The sequence below is a fragment of the Aethalodelphis obliquidens genome, unplaced genomic scaffold (assembly GCF_003676395.1).
Source record: "Aethalodelphis obliquidens isolate GAN/ISIS:26980383/991018 unplaced genomic scaffold, ASM367639v1 scaffold15, whole genome shotgun sequence".
NCBI classification, from domain to species: domain Eukaryota; kingdom Metazoa; phylum Chordata; class Mammalia; order Artiodactyla; family Delphinidae; genus Aethalodelphis; species Aethalodelphis obliquidens.
In genome coordinates, this window is record NW_020837959.1 from 13,949,174 (window position 1) to 13,968,362 (window position 19,189).

Sequence of the window (19,189 nt, forward strand, 5' to 3'; positions counted from 1 at the left end):
TACTGGTTATCTGTGTGTGGGTAACTAAGGAAAGGACCCATTTTTCAAGCAGACCAGCAAACATCTGAGGGACTCTCCCAGCGCTACATCACCACATTTGGGGGATGGTGGTCCTTCTTCGGACACATTTGGCTACCATTCCCGCCAGTCCACTAAACACTTCTCACTAAAGTCAAAGTGATATCTTCTTATCCAGTGAACACTTCTTGTTTCTTCTTATTTGCCTTTTTTCTGATGTGGGTGTTTTTGACCTCTCCTTTCTTGAAACTCCCTTGGCTTTCATAATATCAAATCTTCCTGGTTCTTCTCTGATGTCCGTGACTTTCCCAGCACAGTTTATTTGAGGACTACTCTTTTTCTACCTCGTATTTAAATGTTGCTGTCCTCTAAGTTTCTGCCCGTGGCCCACTTCTCATTCTGTACCCGCTCTATTGGCTTCTTACATACACTGGCTTTAATTTCCAGCTTTTCTACCAAGAATTCCCAAACCTTTATCTCACTCTTCTCTCTCCTCTGAATGCCTAACTCATATGTTAAATCTACTGAAATAGACCCAGTAATGCCCAGAACATTTCTCAAATTAAAAGTCAAAAACCTGAGCCATATTCCTCCTCCACTGTTCTTTACATCAGCAGCTACTGCTCAGCTGCCTATTACAGGTTGGGTTATCCAGGAAACAAACTGACTCTAAAGTGGAAATTAGCCTGCAGGAAGTTTATTAGGAAGTGCTCTCAGGACTAACCGCTGTTGGAGAAGGAAAGGAAGCAGAATTAGGCGAATTCTACAAATTCAGCCAAGGCCTCAGACAACCCCCACAGGGAGTTCTGAAGCTGAGATGGCCTTTCCTTGTTGTCACAGTTTGTCGAGGGGCCCAGGTCTTTATTCCTTCACCTAGATTCCCCTAACCTAGTGATACAACCCAGAACCTCCTAGAGTTATGGGGATAATAAGTACAAGTTCCCCAGGAAGGTCACTGGGAGGGATAAGCAGGGTCACTTCTACTTTGCCCCCTTGGACCCACGCCCTTGTCCTTAATCTTCTTTCTGGGCCCCTGACCAGTCAACCAGGCCATTCACCATTTCATATGAATTTATATATATTTTAGCCTTAGGCTGCTTCTCTTCTGTATACAAAGTGAATGATAAGGTACAGCAGTTAAAACAGTTCTTAGAAAATTCATAGCACTAAGTACATATTAGAAAAGAAAAAGGCTCTCAACCTCAGCTTCTACCTAGAAACTAGAAAAAAAGAGCAAATTTGAAACCAAAGTAAGTAGAAAAGAGAGAATAATTAAGAATAGAGTGGAAATCAATGAAATGAAAAAAACGGAAAAATGGTATGTTTCCATAGATTTTCTTATGAATCAAAGCTGGTTCTTTGATAAAATTAAGAAAACATAAACCTCTAGCCAGACTGATCAGAAAAAAAATAAAAGACATAAATTACTAATATGGAAATGAGAGACATAACAGCACAGTATCTACAGATATTGAAAGAACAATGAGAAACTATTACAGAAAACTTTACGGTAATAAATTCAACAACTTCGATGAAATGGACAAATTACTTAAAAGACATGAACTACCAAAATGCACTCAGAATGAAATAGATAACATGAATAGCCCTATAGCAATTGAAGAAATTAGTTTAAATCTCCAGGCCCAGATAGCTTCTAAATTCTACCAAACTTATGTGAATTCCACCCAACATTAAAGAAAGAAATAGTATCAATTCTACACAAGCTCTTCCAGAAAACTGACATCACATTACTTTTGCCATATTCTGTTGTCAGAAGGAAGTCACTAGGTCCAGCCACACTCCAGGAGGAATAATTGCACGAAAGAATGAATACCGGAGGCACGGATCACCGGGAGCCGTACCAGAAACTGCCGACCATGAACCCAGATAGCTATCAACACGAGATCGGACAGAAAGATTGTGGTGTATTTACTCAGCAGTAAAAAGGAATGAATTATTCATACATATAGCAACATCGATGAATCTAAAAACCATTACGCTGATCTAAAGAAGCCAAGCCGAAAATATACATATTGTAGGATCCTATTTATACAGAATTCTAGAAAATGCAACCAATCTACATGGACAAAAAGCAGTCCGTGTTTGCCCAGGAGCTAACTGGCTTAGGTGAATGTAGAAAGGACAGGCAGGAAGGATTGCAAGAAGGCACAAGAAAACTTGAGAGTGAGCTTGATGGTGATCGTTGTGTCGCAGGAATATTTGTACGTAAAACTTATCAGACTGTACCCTTTAAATATGAACAGTGGATGGACTGGCATAAGGTTAGACATATATAGATCAACGGTCTAGAACTGAGAGTCCAGAAATAAACCCATGCATCTATGGCCACTGGATTTTTGACAAGCATGCCGGGATAATTTAATGGAGAAAGAATAGCTTTTTCAGCAAAGGTGCCGGAACAACAGCATATCCACGTGTAAAGAATGGATTGGACCCCTTCCTAACACCATATATAAAAACTAACTCACAATGGATCAAAGGCCTAAATGTAACAGGGTCACGTATAAAACTCCTAGAAAATACTGGTGTACATCTTTGTAACTTTGGATTAGGCAATGGTTTCTTAGACATGAAACAAAAAGTACCAGCAACTAAAGAAAGAATAGGACTGTATCAAAATTAAATACTTTGTGCATTAAAGGGCACAAGAAAGTGAAAAGACAACCCACAGAATGGGAGAAAATATTTGCAAATCATATATCTGATAAGAGACTAGTATCCAGAACACATAAAGAACTCTTATAATTTAATAACAAAAAGAGAACCATTTTTTTTTTTTTTTTGCGGTACGCGGACCTTTCACTGTTGTGGCCTCTCCCATCATGGAGCACAGGCTCCGGACACGCAGGCTCAGCGGTCATGGCTCACGGGCCCAGCCGCTCCGCGGCATGTGGGATCTTCCCAGACCGGGGCACAAACCCATGTCCTCTGCATCGGCAGGCGGACTCCCAACAACTGCGCCACCAGGGGAGCCCAAGAGAACCAATTTTTAAATGCTCAAAGGATTTTATTTTTGTTTTTGGATGTGCTGGGTCTTCGTTGCTGCATGCAGGCTTTCTCTAGTTGAAGCGAGCGGTGGCTTCTCTCGTTGCAGAGCACGGGCTCTAGGTGTGCAGTCTTCAGTAGTTGCAGCATGTGGGCTCAGTAGTTGTGGCACGCAGGCTCAGTAGTTGTGGCACACGGGCTTAGTTGCTCTACAGCATGTGGGATCTTCCTGGACCAGGGGTCGAACCCGTGTCCCCTGCATTGGCAGGCGGATTCTTATCCACTGCACCACCAAGGAAGTCCTGCTCAAAGGATTTAAATAGATATTTTTCCAAAGAAGATATACAAATGGCCAATAAATATGTGAAAAGATGCTCAGCATCACTGGTCATTAGGAACTTCAAGTCAAAACTACAGTGAGATACCACATCATACTCACTGGGATGGCTGTAATACAAAAGACAGTAAAAGCTTTGGCAAGGGTATGGAGAATTTGGAACCATCCTACACTGCTGATGGGAACGTAAAATAGTATAGTGTAGTGTATGTGTCTGTGTGTTTCGCCAGCCATGTTTAGTTGCATGGAGGCAGGTGCAGAGTTTGGATTTAACCAGGACTATAATTTTGCCAAGCGAGTACAACTAAATGCGAGAATGGTAAGACAACTGAGAATATATTCAAGGGATTAAATATAATGATTAACCATGGAAATTAAGGAAGGGGGGAGTGAAGACATCAGGGGGTAAAGGACAGTGAAATAGTGGTAGGATCAGTTGATTGGAGGTCCCAGTGGGGGTCAAAAGATATTGATATCTGAGTACTTGATGGAGTAAGCTGAAAATCAAGAGGTTGTCAGAGAATGGGAGCATGAAATTGAAATTATAGAGGACTTGGCTAGGATATGACCATGGGAGAAAGTGGCTGAGATAAGATGACAGACCAGGTTGTTTAAGGATTTAAGGAATGGATTCCCAGGAAAAGGGTGTTGGAAGAGGGAACAGTTAACTAGCTTTTATTTATCTTTTTTAATTAATAGACTATTTTTTTAGAGCAGTATTAGATTTACAGGAAAAAACTGAGCAGAAAATACAAAGAAGTCTCATATTTCTGGGCTCTCAATTCTGTACCATTGCTGTATTTGTCTGTTCTTTTGCCATTACCAATCTCTTAATTACTATAGAATTTATATGAAGACTTCAAATTCAGTAGTATCGGTCCTCTGACTTTGTTATTCTTCTTCAACACTGTGTTGGCTATTCTGGGTCTTCTGCCTTTCATATAAACTTGAGAATGAGTTGGCTGATACCCACAAAATAATTTTCTGGGACTTTTATTGGGATTGTGTTGAATCTATAAATTGAGTTGGGAAGAATGGACATCTTAACACTATTAAGTCTATCTGTGAACATGAAATATCTCTCCATTTATATAGATGTTCCTAGATTTCTTTCATCAGAATTTTATAGTTTTCCTCATGTAGAGCAACATATTTTGTTAGATTTTTTAACCTAGGTTTATTTGGGGTTTTTTGTTTTTTTGTTTTTGGGGGGGCGGTGTTTGGTACTAATGTAAGTGATGGTGTGCTTTTAATTTCAAATTCCAGTTGTTCGTTGCTGGTATATAGCAATTGACCTTTGTATGTTAACCTTGTATCCTGAAACCTTGCTATCATTGCTTATTAGTTCCAGGAGTTTTTTTTTTTTTTGCGGTATGCGGGCCTCTCACTGTTGTGGCCTCTCCCGTTGTGGAGCACAGGCTCCAGACGTGCAGGCTCAGCGGCCATGGCTCACGGGCCCAGCCGCTCCGCGGCATGTGGGATCTTCCCAGACCGGGGCACGAACCTGCGTCTCCTGCACTGGCAGGCGGACTCTCAACCACTGCGCCACCAGGGAAGCCCCAGGAGTTTTTTTTTTTTACTGATTCTTAGGATTTTCTGCATAAACAATCCTGTCATCCTCAAAGAAAGACAGTTTTATTGCTTCCTTTCCAATCTTTATACCATTTATTTCTTTTTCCTGTCTTGCTGCATTGGCTAGAACTTCCAGTATGATGATTAATAGGAGTGTTGAGAGAAGAACCCTAAAATTATGAATCTTGGAACTTAGATGGGACAGCTAACACAAGTACTGCTGGTGCCCTCTGGGAGAGAGAGGAAACATGCCCTTTGCTCTGGAATGCAAACAAATATTCTCTGGGAAGGGCTCTGCAATCCCTGGCATATATAAGCAGGTATCTCTGGGAAAGTGTCTTTAAATCTCTGCAGAGGTCTCTGTCTTTAACTTACTAGGCTCATTTGCCATTTACACATCCTTTTACCCAGGTGCCAGCGATCTTTGCTTAGAAAGCTCTGAGTATGCAGAAATGTGAAAATATTTGTGGAGCATAGTTTGCTGATAGGGAAATGATAAGTCGCCTCAGAATCTGGAGAGTGCAGTGTTGACTACATCAACAGTAATAGCAGACACGGTATAAGTGATTAATCCTGGTGTTTCGAGGCAGATAAGAGGTAGAGAGGGCATGTGGGATGGTGGGTTTCTGGGCCTCTCTCTCCACCTCGGATGCTGGGGGTGAAGCCCAGGGCAGGTGCGGTCTTTGTTCCAGTGCACAGGGTCATTCATGACACAAGACTGTTGGGTCAAATTAAGTATTTAAAGCTTCAAAATACAGACACACCTGAGATTTGCATGTTTTTGTAGGATCTGTTCATAATCTAAATGACATCTTCAACTTCTTTCACTCTGACCCTAATTTCTCTACCTCTATGTTTAAATCATTCTTTTTTTCTGTAGGATCTTCCCAACAATATGATTTACCAAGTTGCCATTAAGTCTCTTCCCCAAGACTGGTTGTGGTGTGAAACCTGGTGTGATGATGAATCCAAACAGAGAGCCAAAACAATTGACCTGGTGAGTGTTTGCATCTTCCTCTGTATAAGCAGATGTGGAAATGTTCCAGTAGAAATATTTTCTGTATTACAAACGGAATGGCACACATAGGGCACCCTGCTGCTCAGTCTGTTATTGACTGTTACATTTACCTAGGTTGGCAAGTAGAGGGCTGTGCTGGGGGCCCCCAAGACCACCCTCAGGTTTGATGATTCAATAAGAGGACTCACAGGACTCAGAATCATGGCTGTGAAGATATTACAGTGAGAGAATGCAAAGCAAAATCAGGAAAAGGCGCATGGGGTGAAGTCCTGAGCAAACCAGGTTCAAGCTTCCCAGCGTCCTCTCCCTGTGAAGTGACCCAGGACAACCCTAATTCCTTAAGCTACAAGAAGTACAACAACCCATGTGAAAGGTGGTCTATCAGGGCCGCTTACCAGAAACCCAATGCCCAGGATTCTTATTGGGGGCCTGGTCACGGCAAGCCCCCCCTCTGCCTGGCACGCGCCAAGATTCCCAGCATCCAGAAGGAAGGCAGGTGGTCACCGTAAACCACATGTTTGCACAGTTTAGGCACAGTGAGCCATTCTTAGCCGGGAACGGTGGGAACACTCCTGAAACCCAAGTTCCCAGGTGCCAGCCAAGCGCCAGGCTTGCAAGCACGGGCCTAAGAGTGGTGGTCCCAGGCCTGCTGTGCTCATTCTTTCCTGCACAAGGCCTTTCGAAAGAAGGGCCAAGAGCTGGCTGAAATGTTTATGGATTAGCTGCCATCTTAACATGCCATCAGTTTAGTTGCCCTGCCAATAATTTTCCCAAATAAAGACAACCAAAATAACTCTGTCTACTGAAATTATCCTATACATGTCTATTTTTCTTCATTATTTTTGAGAAGTTTTTTTCTTAGATTTTCATTTTAAGCAGTTTATGCTACACAGTTTAAATCTAGACATGAAATATTTTAAACTAACTTAATTATCCAGCTGTCTAGACATTATATTCCAATACTATATATTATCTTTAATAGTATATTATTCTTTTTCTGACCATATTGTTTTTATGTGCTAAAAGTATAGAATAATTGTTTACAAGATCTTCACTGAAGAACAGACTGTCAAAATGTTAGAACTCATGGTTTTGAACAAAATAAGACAGGGCAATAAAATATAGGGATGTTTCTCCAGATATGTATAGAAAGGTATAGAAAGAAAGTAGCATGCCAAAATGTTAGATTGCAATCATAGGGGATAGAATGTAGCAGAAACAAGATGGCATTGGTAAGAAGAAAGCGACGGAAATTTCTAAAGAGAGGTCAAGAACGTTACTGAACATAACATAAAATGTTAAGGTTATGTTGTATAAGGTAGTGACTCATATGTTAGTGACATAAGGTCTCCTTGGGCTCTTTAGTACTTAGATTAACATGAGCTGCTCTAATAAATGCCCATGTTTCCATGGTTTCACATACACCCAGGTTCAGACCTAAGTGGGTGTCCTGTCAGTGAGCAGCTTCCCTGTACATCATGACTCACTCAGGGACCAGTCTCCATCCATCTTGTGGCTTCTTCATCCTCTAGGGTCCTGTCAGCATCTGTGTCCATCTGGAGCTGATCCATCCAGTATGGCAGCCACATGCCACATGCAGCCGTAGAGCACTTAAAATGTGGCCAGTGTAAATTGAGACGTGCCGTAAGGTGTGAAACACATCAGATTTTGAAGACTCAGTACAATAACAAGAATGTAAAAATATCTCATTACTAATTTTTATATTGATTACATTTTGACTGATAACATTTTAGAAATATTGGGTTAAACAAAATATAGTATTAAAACTTATTTCACCCGTTCCTTTTACATTTTTATATGCGGCTGCTAGAAAATGTAGAGCTGCGTGTGTGGCTTCCATCCTATTTCTATTGGATAGTGTTGATCTGGAGGGAAAGGAGAAAGGAGTGTGGAGAATACATCCTGATCCTGAAGGCCTTGGCCCCGTGGTAGGAATTGGTCGTGTGGCCACATCCAGTTGTAACAGGAGCTAAGGATCGTCATTCCTCGATGGGCAGCCACTTCCTAGCAATAGGTCCACATAGAAGAAGAAGGATCGGTGACATAAATTTTGGTGGACAACATCGTCTCTCCCACAGAAACATTTAAAATAAAAAGGGAAGAACGTGCTATTTTTGGTCATCTTCTTGGGGAAAAAGTTAACAAGAAAAATCCCAAGGAAATGGCCTAATGGAGAGGAAAAAGCATGATTCCTGGTATTGAAGGTGAGGACGAGAGTGTTTGTGAAGGTCATGAAACTGTCTCAACTCCCTTTCAGTCAAGGTTTCTCAGCTGGAGCATTATTTACATCTGGGACCAAGTAATTCCCTGTTGTGGAGGCGGACCTGTGCGCTGTACAGGAGGGTGTTTAGCAGCATCCCTGGCCTCTACCCACTAGGTGGCCATAGCCTCCCCCCCCCCCCCCCCCGCCATTACAACAATCAGAAATACCTCCAGGCCTGGCCACAGCTCCCCTGTGGGGCGTGGTCACCCCACTTAGGCACCGCTGATACAGATTGTAGTGGGGGGCGGAATTGTAGCATAAACTAAGGACAAACATAGTATTTTTGTTTTAATAGTTTCTGACATAGTTAGAAAATAGTTCCATTGTCTTCTTTATATAACACATTGCCTGTGAAATTAATTTCTACAAATAAAATACTGTTTTCAAGTTACCTTAGAAAATATTCCACAATGCAATGAACTGAAAATGTTGGATGAGGAAGGGATTAAGACAGCAGGCCTGGGCCTCCCTGGTGGTTAAGAATCCGCCTGCCAATGCAGGGGACATGGGTTCGAGCCTTGGTCCGGGAAGATCCCACATTGCCGCGGAGCAACTAAGCCTGTGTGCCACAACTACTGAGCCCGCAAGCCACAACTACTGAGCCTGCACTCTAGAGCCCACGAGCCACAACTACTGAGCCCGCAAGCCACAACTACTAAAGCCCGCGTGCCTAGAGCCCGTGCTCCGCAACAAGAGAAACCACTGCAATGAGAAGCCCACGCACCACAACAAAAACCCAACGCAGCCATAAATAAATAAAAAGACAACAGGCTCATGGTTCATAACTTAGCTCTCCCATAAGGCATGAAGGATGAAGGGGAAAGCAAGTTGGGGCAACTATAAGAAAATGCCGCGTAGAAGGGAGCTTCAGGACACATTCTTTGTTAATGCTTCGTGAAGAGCAGACAGGATGCTTGTGTAACTCTGAAGTTTATGCTCCTCCCGTAGTCTTTCCTGTCTCAGTCAGTGGCATCTCCATTCTTTACGTTGCTCAAGCCAAAGACACTAGGGTCATATTTGATGCCCCTCTTTTCTCACAGTTCACATCCAGCCCATGAGCAAGCCTTGTCAGCGGTACCTTCAAATACATCCAGAGTCAGAACCTTCTTAAACTCCTCCTCTACTTTTTGCCTTTTAACCTTGATTTAATTTCCCAAGAAACTCTATAACAGGACCAACTGCTAATTAAAATTGATCAAATATTAGAGGAACTTTGTAGATGATCTTGTTTTAATTTCGTCCTTTGCAGATGAAAAACACTAAGATTCTGCCACTGCCCACGCCCCCGCCGCCACACACACACAGTTTAGTGACTAGGTCTTAACTACCAGTAAGTGTGGACCGTCCAAGTCTTACTACCAGTAAAAACTGGAACCATGAGGACTGAGGGTCCAAGTCCATTGCTTCTCCACTGTGCCTATTAAGCAGGCTAGTTAAATGCTTTTAAGGTGTGGAGATTTCTGAGCTACTCTGAATTTCACAGCTGTCAGTATTTTGACAAATGAGTTCCAGTTAACTGATTTTTAATATCATACCTGCTAATGAGAACAGAGGCATGTGAAAGAGGATGAATGCTTTTGCCAAAGAAACTCAAGACGTTTCTAAAGGCTGATAAATAGTTTTGTGTATGGAAAACATAAAGTATATACACCCAGGTTTTAGTCTGAAGAAAAGGCAATCAAATATTTATTAATATAGTCTTCTGTGTTCTTTTACAGGATGGTCATATAATTGGGTGTTTTGTGCAAACATTTTACAGAATTGTTTGACAGACTTCTTATGAGCCATCAAAAAGTCTTTAAACAATTTTTGTTTAAAGTTCTGATTGAGGTGTTTGCATTAAATACTTACTGCTTATATAAACTATGATTTGTCATTTCACTTGATGCTTTCTCTATTAAACTAATTCCGGTATTTCAAGTACTTAGTACCTAGGGCCCTGCTTTTTATAAAATGCATTTTGTTTGCTCTAGTGACATAGCAGTGTCCTCAAGTATTTCCTTTATGTTTCCTCGAACATGTTTTTTTTTATTAACAAAGCTTTATTTAAACTTTCAGTGCAATAACCCCAAAACAAAAGAACCTAAACTAAAAGCTGCTGCCAGGATTGTCCCAGAATGGGTGGAGTATGATACTGAGATACGACAACTATTAGATCACCTCGAAAACAAGAAGAAAAATGCAAGTAAGTTATTCTGCAGTGGTGTACGAACCATATGTTGCATTAAGTGAAATCAGAATAGATTACAGACTCAGTCCTTGGTGAAGTTATCAAATGATTAGGTCAGATTTCTTTACCAAAGTCCGTGACTTGATTACAAATTTCATTTTTATGTGGAATTAAGCTCGCAAATTTAAAACATGGATAGAGAATCTATTCCCCCATGGATATAGCTTCAGATCATCACATAGTCAGTATAGTATTAACCTCCTGACATAATGTAGAGGTGAAAAAAGTAAAAGAAACACTTGTCTTTAAGACACACTGAATTTCCTAAATATGAAAATCCAAGCCCTGAAGTTTAATAAAAGCCTTACACAGCTAACTACAATATTACCTCCTGTCTCCTAAATTAATCTGGTACATGGTATAGGTTTCCCCATGAAAAGTTGGTTCCTGGATCTAGTAGCCTTGGTCATGACTAGAGGGTGATTTGGATTAATTTGTTTCCATTTCTTAGACTTAAAAAACTGAAAAAAAAAAAAAAAGTAAAATAAAAAACTGAGGTTACCTTAGCATTTCATCACCACCCTACATAAATCCTCAACACCAATAACTATGTGTGGGATATTCTTGTAAAGCTGATATTAACTTCTTGATCGCTTCATAATCCCCTTTCCTGGTCAGTGCCTGTCTCTATTGTCCTTTGCTCTTTTTTAAAAGTAGTACTGAGCTTCTATTGTGTTCCAGTCAGTAGGTTAGAGACTTTCACAGGTTAGACTAGTTAATCCTCACAGTAATTCTTTCTAGTAGTTCAGAATATAATTCTTATTTTCCTCAGCTTTACTTTTTAGGGAGGCTGAAATGATTATATATAAAATTTCTCATATAAGCATGAAATTCTGTTTCATCTTGACTCTGTTTTCCTTCACAAAATCAGTGTGTGTTGTCTGAGAAGTTCAGCATTTAAAACACACCCAAGCATTTTTAATACTGTAGTATAAAGGTGCCATTTCAGTTCAGAAGAAGAAAGATTATTCTCTAAGTGGTGTAACTAACTGTTTTCAAAGGGGGAGAAGGAAAGAAGGCAAAAAAGGAAGGAAGAAAGGAAAATTCACATAATTACCTCACAAGCAATTTTAAATGTATAAAACACTGAGATGAAATGTTTCTCTTCTCAAATTGGAAAGAGTTAAAGGATTAATAATACCCAGCATTAGCAAGGGTATTGACAAGTAAGCACTCTCGTACCTACAGTAGCTGTATAAATTAAGGAAATTTTATAATATGCATAAAAAATTAAAATATATGCCCTTTGACCCAGCAATTCACAAGAAACTTACACTTAAACGAGAGAAATTATGCATATATATACATATGTTTGTTACAGCATTGTTTTAATAATGAAATAGAATCTATCCATCAATAGAGGATCGATTGCATAAACACTGATGCATACAATGAAATACAATGTAGCCTTTCAAGGGAATTGAGACAGATTTGTGCTGCCAGCAAATTTTTAAGTTAAAAAATAGGTTATAGAATATTTATAGGTTATAGAATATTTATAATGCTCTTGACCCCCATCTGGACTAAAGAAAAATTGCATGTCTGTGTATATATGTTTTTGTATGGTTATATGTATAAATAGGAGAGGTTTTACAAAAGAGATTTTTGGGTTTAGTGCTTTTTTTTTTTTTTTTTTTTTTTACCGGTACGCAGGCCTCTCACTGTTGTGGCCTCTCCCGTTGCGGAGCACAGGCTCCGGACGCGCAGGCTCAGCGGCCATGGCTCACGGGCCCAGCCGCTCCGCGGCATGTGGGATCTTCCCGGACCGGGGCGCGAACCCCTGTCCCCTGCATCGGCAGGCGGACTCTCAACCACTGCGCCACCAGGGAAGCCCAAACTGTTCTATTTTTAGCCTTCCACTTTTTATCTTGGAATAAACACCAGGCTGTTTCTTTCTGCAATGCGGAAGAAGGAATGAGAGTGGAGAGCTGAGGTGCACAGATTTTCCATACAGTCCTTCAGTTAATTGCTTCACGGGGTGATGTACTCCCCACCAGTGTTTTCTGTTAGGAGGCTTTCCCAGGCTTCTCTGTCAAGAAAATTAACTCATCATCTCAGCTGTGCATTCTGTTTTCCGCGTTTAGAAATTCGTTGATAACTCTGCTCCAGTGTTGTCTCATAACCACTTCTCCCATTGTCTTTATTGCTATTCCCTTTTATATTTCTTATCTTTCCAGTGGAGTTTAGTGGAGAGATATAGTCTGCCATCTTGAATTATGGAACAGGATCCATTTTAAATGTATATTAATTAATTTCTGCCTGAAAATATCATTTTGAATTTTCAGTGTTCTTAAATCAGTATGCGACAGCTCAGTGATGCAGAAGGTGAGGAAACCATTTTGATCTCTAAGGGTCTTCGCTAGTACTGATTCTCACATTTGTACAGTATTTGTGTCTGTGTTTGAATGCTCTGTCCTCCCATCTTAGATGAGGACCATATATGTCTTCTGCTTTTTGTTGTTCCGTTACATTAATAACAGGATACTTTGTACGTGGTGAGTAATCTGTTAGTACTGTTCAAGGCCTCTATTGCCAGGCAGGGTGCTAGGCCCCGAAGATAACAAAGATAAATAAGGTGTGGTCCTTGTTCTCGTAGACTCATGGGACCTGGCTTCTAGGTGGGTAAAGAGGCAAGGAGTTATGATACAATGTAACAGATACCATAACATAGAAAGAGCTATTCTTATGGCACGTAATGAAGCAAGTAGGTACTAAACTAACAAACAAGAGGATCCTCAGGGAGCACCTATGCTTTTTATTGTATTAATTCATACCTCAGTCAGGTTTAAGCTAATGTGATGTTTGAGATTTCAGGAGCTAAATAAACTTTCCTCCCCTACAGTTTTGACACATGATGAACTCTAGCACGGGCCTGTGTAAGAAGATGAGAAAGTATGACGAGAAATCTGCCACCTGCTGGGGAAATGTGGAACTACTGCTAAGACTTCTGAAAGTTTCATTAAGGATCAGTGACATATTCTTCAATTTAAATTATTTAAAAATACATGTGTTTAATGTATTGAATAAGTTTAAGTTTTATAAGCAATGGCCATTGAGTATTTAAAACTAGATTGTTCCTCTTTCCTGATTGCTTAAAACTGTTTTCACCAGTTAAAGTGATAATTTTGCCAGATAACCACGTAGAACGTATCTGACTAGCTGGTCCTCATGGGGAATTAGCAAACCATCTACGTGTTTGGATATTCCAGCTCTATGTGCATCCATATTTCTTCATTCAAAAGATGCTTTTAAATTAGAGAAATCTATTTTGTGTTTTTTCTTCTGAGAAAGAAGGACTCATGGTTATCTCCGAATAATTTTTTTTTAAAGTAAGCCCATTTACACCTTAACTGTTGTTTTAAAATGGAAGTAGTGTCACACTGTAATTATTTTGTTTATCCTAAACTATATGATGTTTTAATCCTATGCAGTATTTGTATTTTTTTTAATGTTTCTAATTTTTATTTCATAAAACGATATTCATGGGCTTATGGGGTATATATGTATTCTTTTTAAAAAAGAACTGGCTAGTTTTATAGAAACTTAGTTAAGAGTGTAAACAGTTTGTTTTCCTGTTTTATACTAATAATAGATGAATAGGAATAGTAAATGTTCAAAAACTATCCAACTATTCTAGAATCATAGGATCTTGGGACTGGAGAAGACCTCAATGTCATTTGGACCCTGTCCCCTGAAGAAGCTGATTGAATAGGGCTGAGGTGAGCGTGGGAAATCATGATTGTCTAAGAAGCTCTCCAGATGACTCCGGTGATAAGTGAGGTTTGAGGAACAGCCCCCCCTTACAAGGCCCTGCCAGGTGGACTCTCAAGCCATCTTGGAACCTTCCAGGGCCACATGGAACTGTCTGCCTCTGGAGACTGGCTGATCCATCTTTGGACAGCTCCGTACAGAGTTCCACAGTGAGCCCGAAGCTGTCTACCGGCGGTCTCTACTCTCGCTCCTTTGAGCTCTTCTGATCGAACCTAATCCTCCTCTATTGGATGGCACAGCCCACAGAGTATTTGAAAATAACTGCTTTGCCCCCAGCAGCTTCATTCTTCCTAATGAGAGATCACAAGGCCTCTCCCTCTCCCTGTAACCTCCCCTTTGTTACTTGTTTGGGTTTGTCTGTGATAAAATGGAGTGTCCAGGTGTGGCCTGGAATGGAAGCAGATCGTTCCTGTGGGTTCCAAGGGTCCTAAGGGATGCTGGCAGAGGCTTGAGTGGTAACTTGGCCTGGGGTGAAGACCCCAGTTCCATGGGGTCTCCGGTTCACTCCTCTTTGGAGTCGGGGCTTGGTGAGAGGTAAGAGTCTCTGTAAGCTTCTAGCTTAGACCAGATGCTCCAGCCCAGGTCTGCTGTGGTGCTTTAGGCAGAAGCCCCAGCTGACTGTGAGCTGGTACTTCACTAGGTAATGGCACCCGATTTCCACACTTATTACTACCTACCATCTCCAATATGCTAGATTCTGTACTTCATAGAATATAAGCTAAAATTGCAGAATAATGTAGTTTGTAGCTTGTGATTTGAATGGCTAAATTTTACTTGTCTCATTTCCAGATGAATGATACCTTATATCTAAAAATCCAGACTTATAAATATTTCTTTACAGGGAGATTCTTTTATAAAATGGCTAACTTTTACGTCAAGTGCACGTAGAGCGCAGCGCCATACAGAGCTCTGCCCTCCTCGGGGACGCACTAGGGGAACTGAACCGCAGCCCACCTTGGAGCGCAGGGCAGCCCTCGCAGAGAAGGCCACCAGCTCTGCTGCCCTGACGGCGCTGGAAGGTAGCCCGAGGCCTCCCACATACATTCCCGACCCTGAATTCTGGTGTTCAGGTGCAGGCCCTATAGCAAATTTTAACAAAAATCAAATCCTAGGAGAGAGCAGAGACAAACGGTATTTCCCATTTTGAGAAGCTGCAGTCCACTTTTCCTTCCTCCTTCTCAGAGGAAAGTCGGAACAGAGCATATCTGAGAATTAGGAGGTTTTGAGTTTTAACCATGAAAAGACATTTAAATTTGGGGTATAAGTTTTGGTATAAGGTAAACCCAGAATATAAAACTGAAGACAGTCCAAAGTCTTCATGCCTCCCAGATGCTTTGGTACCAGTGGTTAGATGTTGGAAGTGCCCATCCTTCGGCTCCAGTTATCAAGTTCAGGGAACAATGAAGCTCCTAGAGGGAGAGCATAGAATACTTCCAGGAAGCACCACAGGCCGTCAGCCTGGGCTTACAGACAAAATCAGGCTTTTCTTTTTTTTTTTTTTTTTAAGGGAGGTAATTTTTTTTTAATTAATTAATTAATTTATTTTTGGCTGTGTTGGGTCTTCGTTTCTGTGCGAGGGCTTTCTCTAGTTGCGGCGAGCGGGGGGGCCACTCTTCATCGCGGTGCGCGGGCCTCTCGCTGTCGCGGCCTCTCCCGTTGCGGAGCACAGGCTCCAGACGCGCAGGCTCAGTAGCTGTGGCGCACGGGCTTAGTTGCTCCGCGGCATGTGGGATCTTCCCAGACCAGGGCTCGAACCCGTGTCCCCTGCATTGGCAGGCGGACTCTCAACCACTGCGCCACCAGGGAAGCCCCAGGCTTTTCTTTAATAGTAAAAAGGTAGTTTGACACAAATGGGAGCCTGCCCAAAGAAACGGCTGCTCCCATGGGTCAGGTCCAGCGCCTGGGAGGCAACCAGACAGACAGCTGCTACCACCCAGAAGAAGACCCAGATGAATAGTGTTCAAGGCAATAGGTATATGTCAAGTCAGACTATCCTTCAGTAACTAAAGCATAGCTAAGAGAATTTTCTTCTCTGAGATACAGCAGCAAAGAAGTTGGTGGCATTTAACTTCCCGCTGGAACACATTAGACTGTTCATCGAAGGGCTCTGACGTTATGTCTCAGATCCCTGGTTCAGAGATCAAACGAAAAGTGCTAACGGATCCAGGCTCAGTACCACGACGTCTCAGTCACTTCCCAGCCCCTGTCTTGCCCACTTCTGTTCAGCAGACTTAAGGGGGTCCTCCTTCTTCCAAAGAACCAATTGATTTTAAGACCTTACTTTTGGTGGCAAAGTGAGGGAGGTGAGGCAAAAAGGTTCAGGACTTTGGTGGTAAGCGTGCAAACAGGCAACTCTCTGATGGCAGCACGTGGTCGGGGGTGCCAGCCCACCCTGTAACCACTCAGAAAATGAGTCGAAGTGTTAGGTAATGGGACAGCTGTTCCCCATTTTGCTGTTTATTAGCCCAGCTTATCAAATATCAAATTCTATTTTCTGAGAAATTCTAGAGTGAAGTCTCTTTACTTAGAACCTACCGTTAACAGCTTCATTTACAGACTCCAGATTTGGAGAATCATCTTGTCGCCTACAGTTTATAATTACTTGAATTTAAGTGTATTTCAATCGTGATCCTGCCCAACTGTGTAAGGTTTGCATCCTACGTGATTTCACTTTAAAATCAAAGGTTTTGATTACAGTGGAAGGACAAAAGGTATTCAAATTCTAAAAGACTGGTTCAAGACCAAAAGATTTGAATGACAAAGGCTCTGGGTAGCCCAGTGTTTAAAATCTGGGGCAAAGTCAGAGAAGGAGTAATTTTGGGACTAGCCTTGCTGAGTAAGATGAATTGCGAAGTCAACATAACTAACCATACGGTGGAGTATCTAATCTAGTCCAGAGCACCAGGCTCAAACTCCCTTCTAAACAAAAGTCAGCAAACCCACCACTGGTGTGTAGGCTTTCCTTTGTTTTCCCACAGTCTGCTTCCACCAGAAGAATGTTTCCAGTTTCGGCCGAAGGCCAATAATCTAGGTCTTCCTAACCTGAACAAATCCAACAAATATCTAGGTACCTACAGTGCGCGAGGCTGTCCTTTGGAAGTTACTAGGCCAGTTGAAGTGGCATTCACTAAATACCCAAATGAAAATGCTGGGAAAGTGTCAGGAAGGTGTGAGAGTGACATTTAGGTGCAAAGGGAAGTAGGAGGAAGTGCACACCGGGCGCAGACTAGCAAGGGGGTAGTTTTGTTCCTTTTAGGACGAGGAGAGGAGGGGGTGGGGAGGCTGGAGCCAGGTGCACAAGGTGACCTAGGGGAGTTTATCAAGTATGTGGAGCGCTTTGGTGATCTGACCCTGAAGTGCAGTGAAGGGCTCTCACATTCATCAGTATTAACTAATCCAGAACCTCTCCGGGAGTATCTCTATGCCTGCGTTGTTTCCTAACAGTTACATTTATTCATAACATCCTTCCTGACTAGATCGGGTAGAAGCTCTTGCATAAGGACAAACAGCCTTACTCGGGATCTGATGATGTGATTTTTCTTCATTGCACAGCGTCCGAGACAAAATTCCCCTGGCCTAAGGCCATGTTGTACAGAGCATTCGCTGCATGTTGACCTACCGAGAGGGAGAGAAGCTAGTTTGCCTGCACTAAAATCTTGCCACTGTAGAATGAGGTCTTTCCACTTTTATGAGGTTTTAGTAACCTGCGGCAACAAAGGCATAAGCACTGCTGGAAATACAACATTGCAACAGGTGGTATGTGTGAAGGAGTATTAATAAAATCCTAAGAAAACTGTAATACAGTGAAGGACTGTTAGAAGAGTTATCCTTTGCTATCTTTAAAGAATCTTCCAGAGAAAAATCACATCCATTTAGGGCAACCAGTCTTAAAAAATCCATTACATAGATAAATACATACATACAAATGAGACACTATTCTTATAGAAATCTCCTGTAAGAGCAGGGAAACATGCAAATAACACAGACTTAAATCCACCAAGAAATGCTGCAAGCAGTGGTTTCTCCTTCGTGCCTTTTAACAATGTTCAATTCCAATTTCCTCAGGAAGACCTTGGAACTCCTTCTGCCAGTGGCCCTTCCAAATCCAGCTGCTCGGTCCCTCGCGATATTAGAACTGGAGGAGATGCTTCTCCCAGTAGACTGACCTTAGTGAACAGGCTGGAAATGTATTCAAAACAAGACTGCAACCTCGGAGTTGTCACCTGGAGGCCTCCTTGTTAGAAACTGAATCCTAGCGTGAGGCAGTGACAGATGACTGTGCATCTCACGCTTCTGTTGATCATCTGTTGATCTCCAAGGAAGGACTGACTCGGTGGATAGAGGTTTGCGGAGTTCAGTGTCTCTGGGGTGTGACCTATGTGCCTTAAGACTGGAGTGATTGGATTTCTTGGGCGTGAAGGTAGGAAGGGGAGGGGATCAGGGCTTGCAACCCCTGAGGGGCTGGCAGGCTGGGCTCTGCCCTCCTGTGCTCTCCCCTCCTGTGCGCAGGCAGGCAGCCATCAGGCCTGTTGCAGGCGCTTGCAGTGTCTTCAGACGAAGGCTCATTGATGACGTGTTGCTAAGGTAGGTATCATGATTATTAAGAATGTGGAAACTGCTTTCTGAGAAAGTTCTCTAAGTATTCTAGCTGTCCTGCAGTTTTAGGACACGCAGAATACAGGAAGAAATCTCCTTTTGTTTGTAGTTAGAGATCTGACTGAGGTAAGCCACAGTGTCCCCACCACCCCTTTCAGAACTTTTAACAGAAATGTGCATGTTATGATATAAAAGGGAAAGTCCTCAGAGCCAACCTAAGTGTTAGATTTTAATGGTACTGAAAGTGAAGAACCGCCACCTGTTAAGGCCTCACTGTCCTAGGACCTCGGGGGGCTGGGTTACGAGACTGTAATCATTTCTGCTTTTTGCGCTCTTCCTGCAGCTCGTGTCAAGCAG

The 19,189-nt window shown here is 42.0% G+C and overlaps 1 protein-coding gene across 2 annotated transcripts in view; it reads left to right on the forward strand.

Moving 5' to 3' along the window:
- Positions 1-15,763, forward strand: part of UGGT2 (UDP-glucose glycoprotein glucosyltransferase 2) — a 164,129-nt gene extending 148,366 nt beyond the window's left edge. The window contains exons 37-39 of one of the 2 annotated variants that reach the window (XM_027115971.1): positions 5,814-5,930; positions 10,294-10,420; positions 13,308-15,763. In XM_027115971.1, coding sequence (XP_026971772.1) covers positions 5,814-5,930; positions 10,294-10,420; positions 13,308-13,330 — 267 coding nt within the window. In that variant the 3' untranslated portion in view covers positions 13,331-15,763. Of the gene's footprint in view, positions 1-5,813; positions 5,931-7,483; positions 7,601-10,293; positions 10,421-13,307 lie in introns of those variants that run through there. The other variant, XM_027115972.1, reaches the window with a different exon arrangement.
- The last annotated feature ends 3,426 nt before the right edge of the window (positions 15,764-19,189 follow it).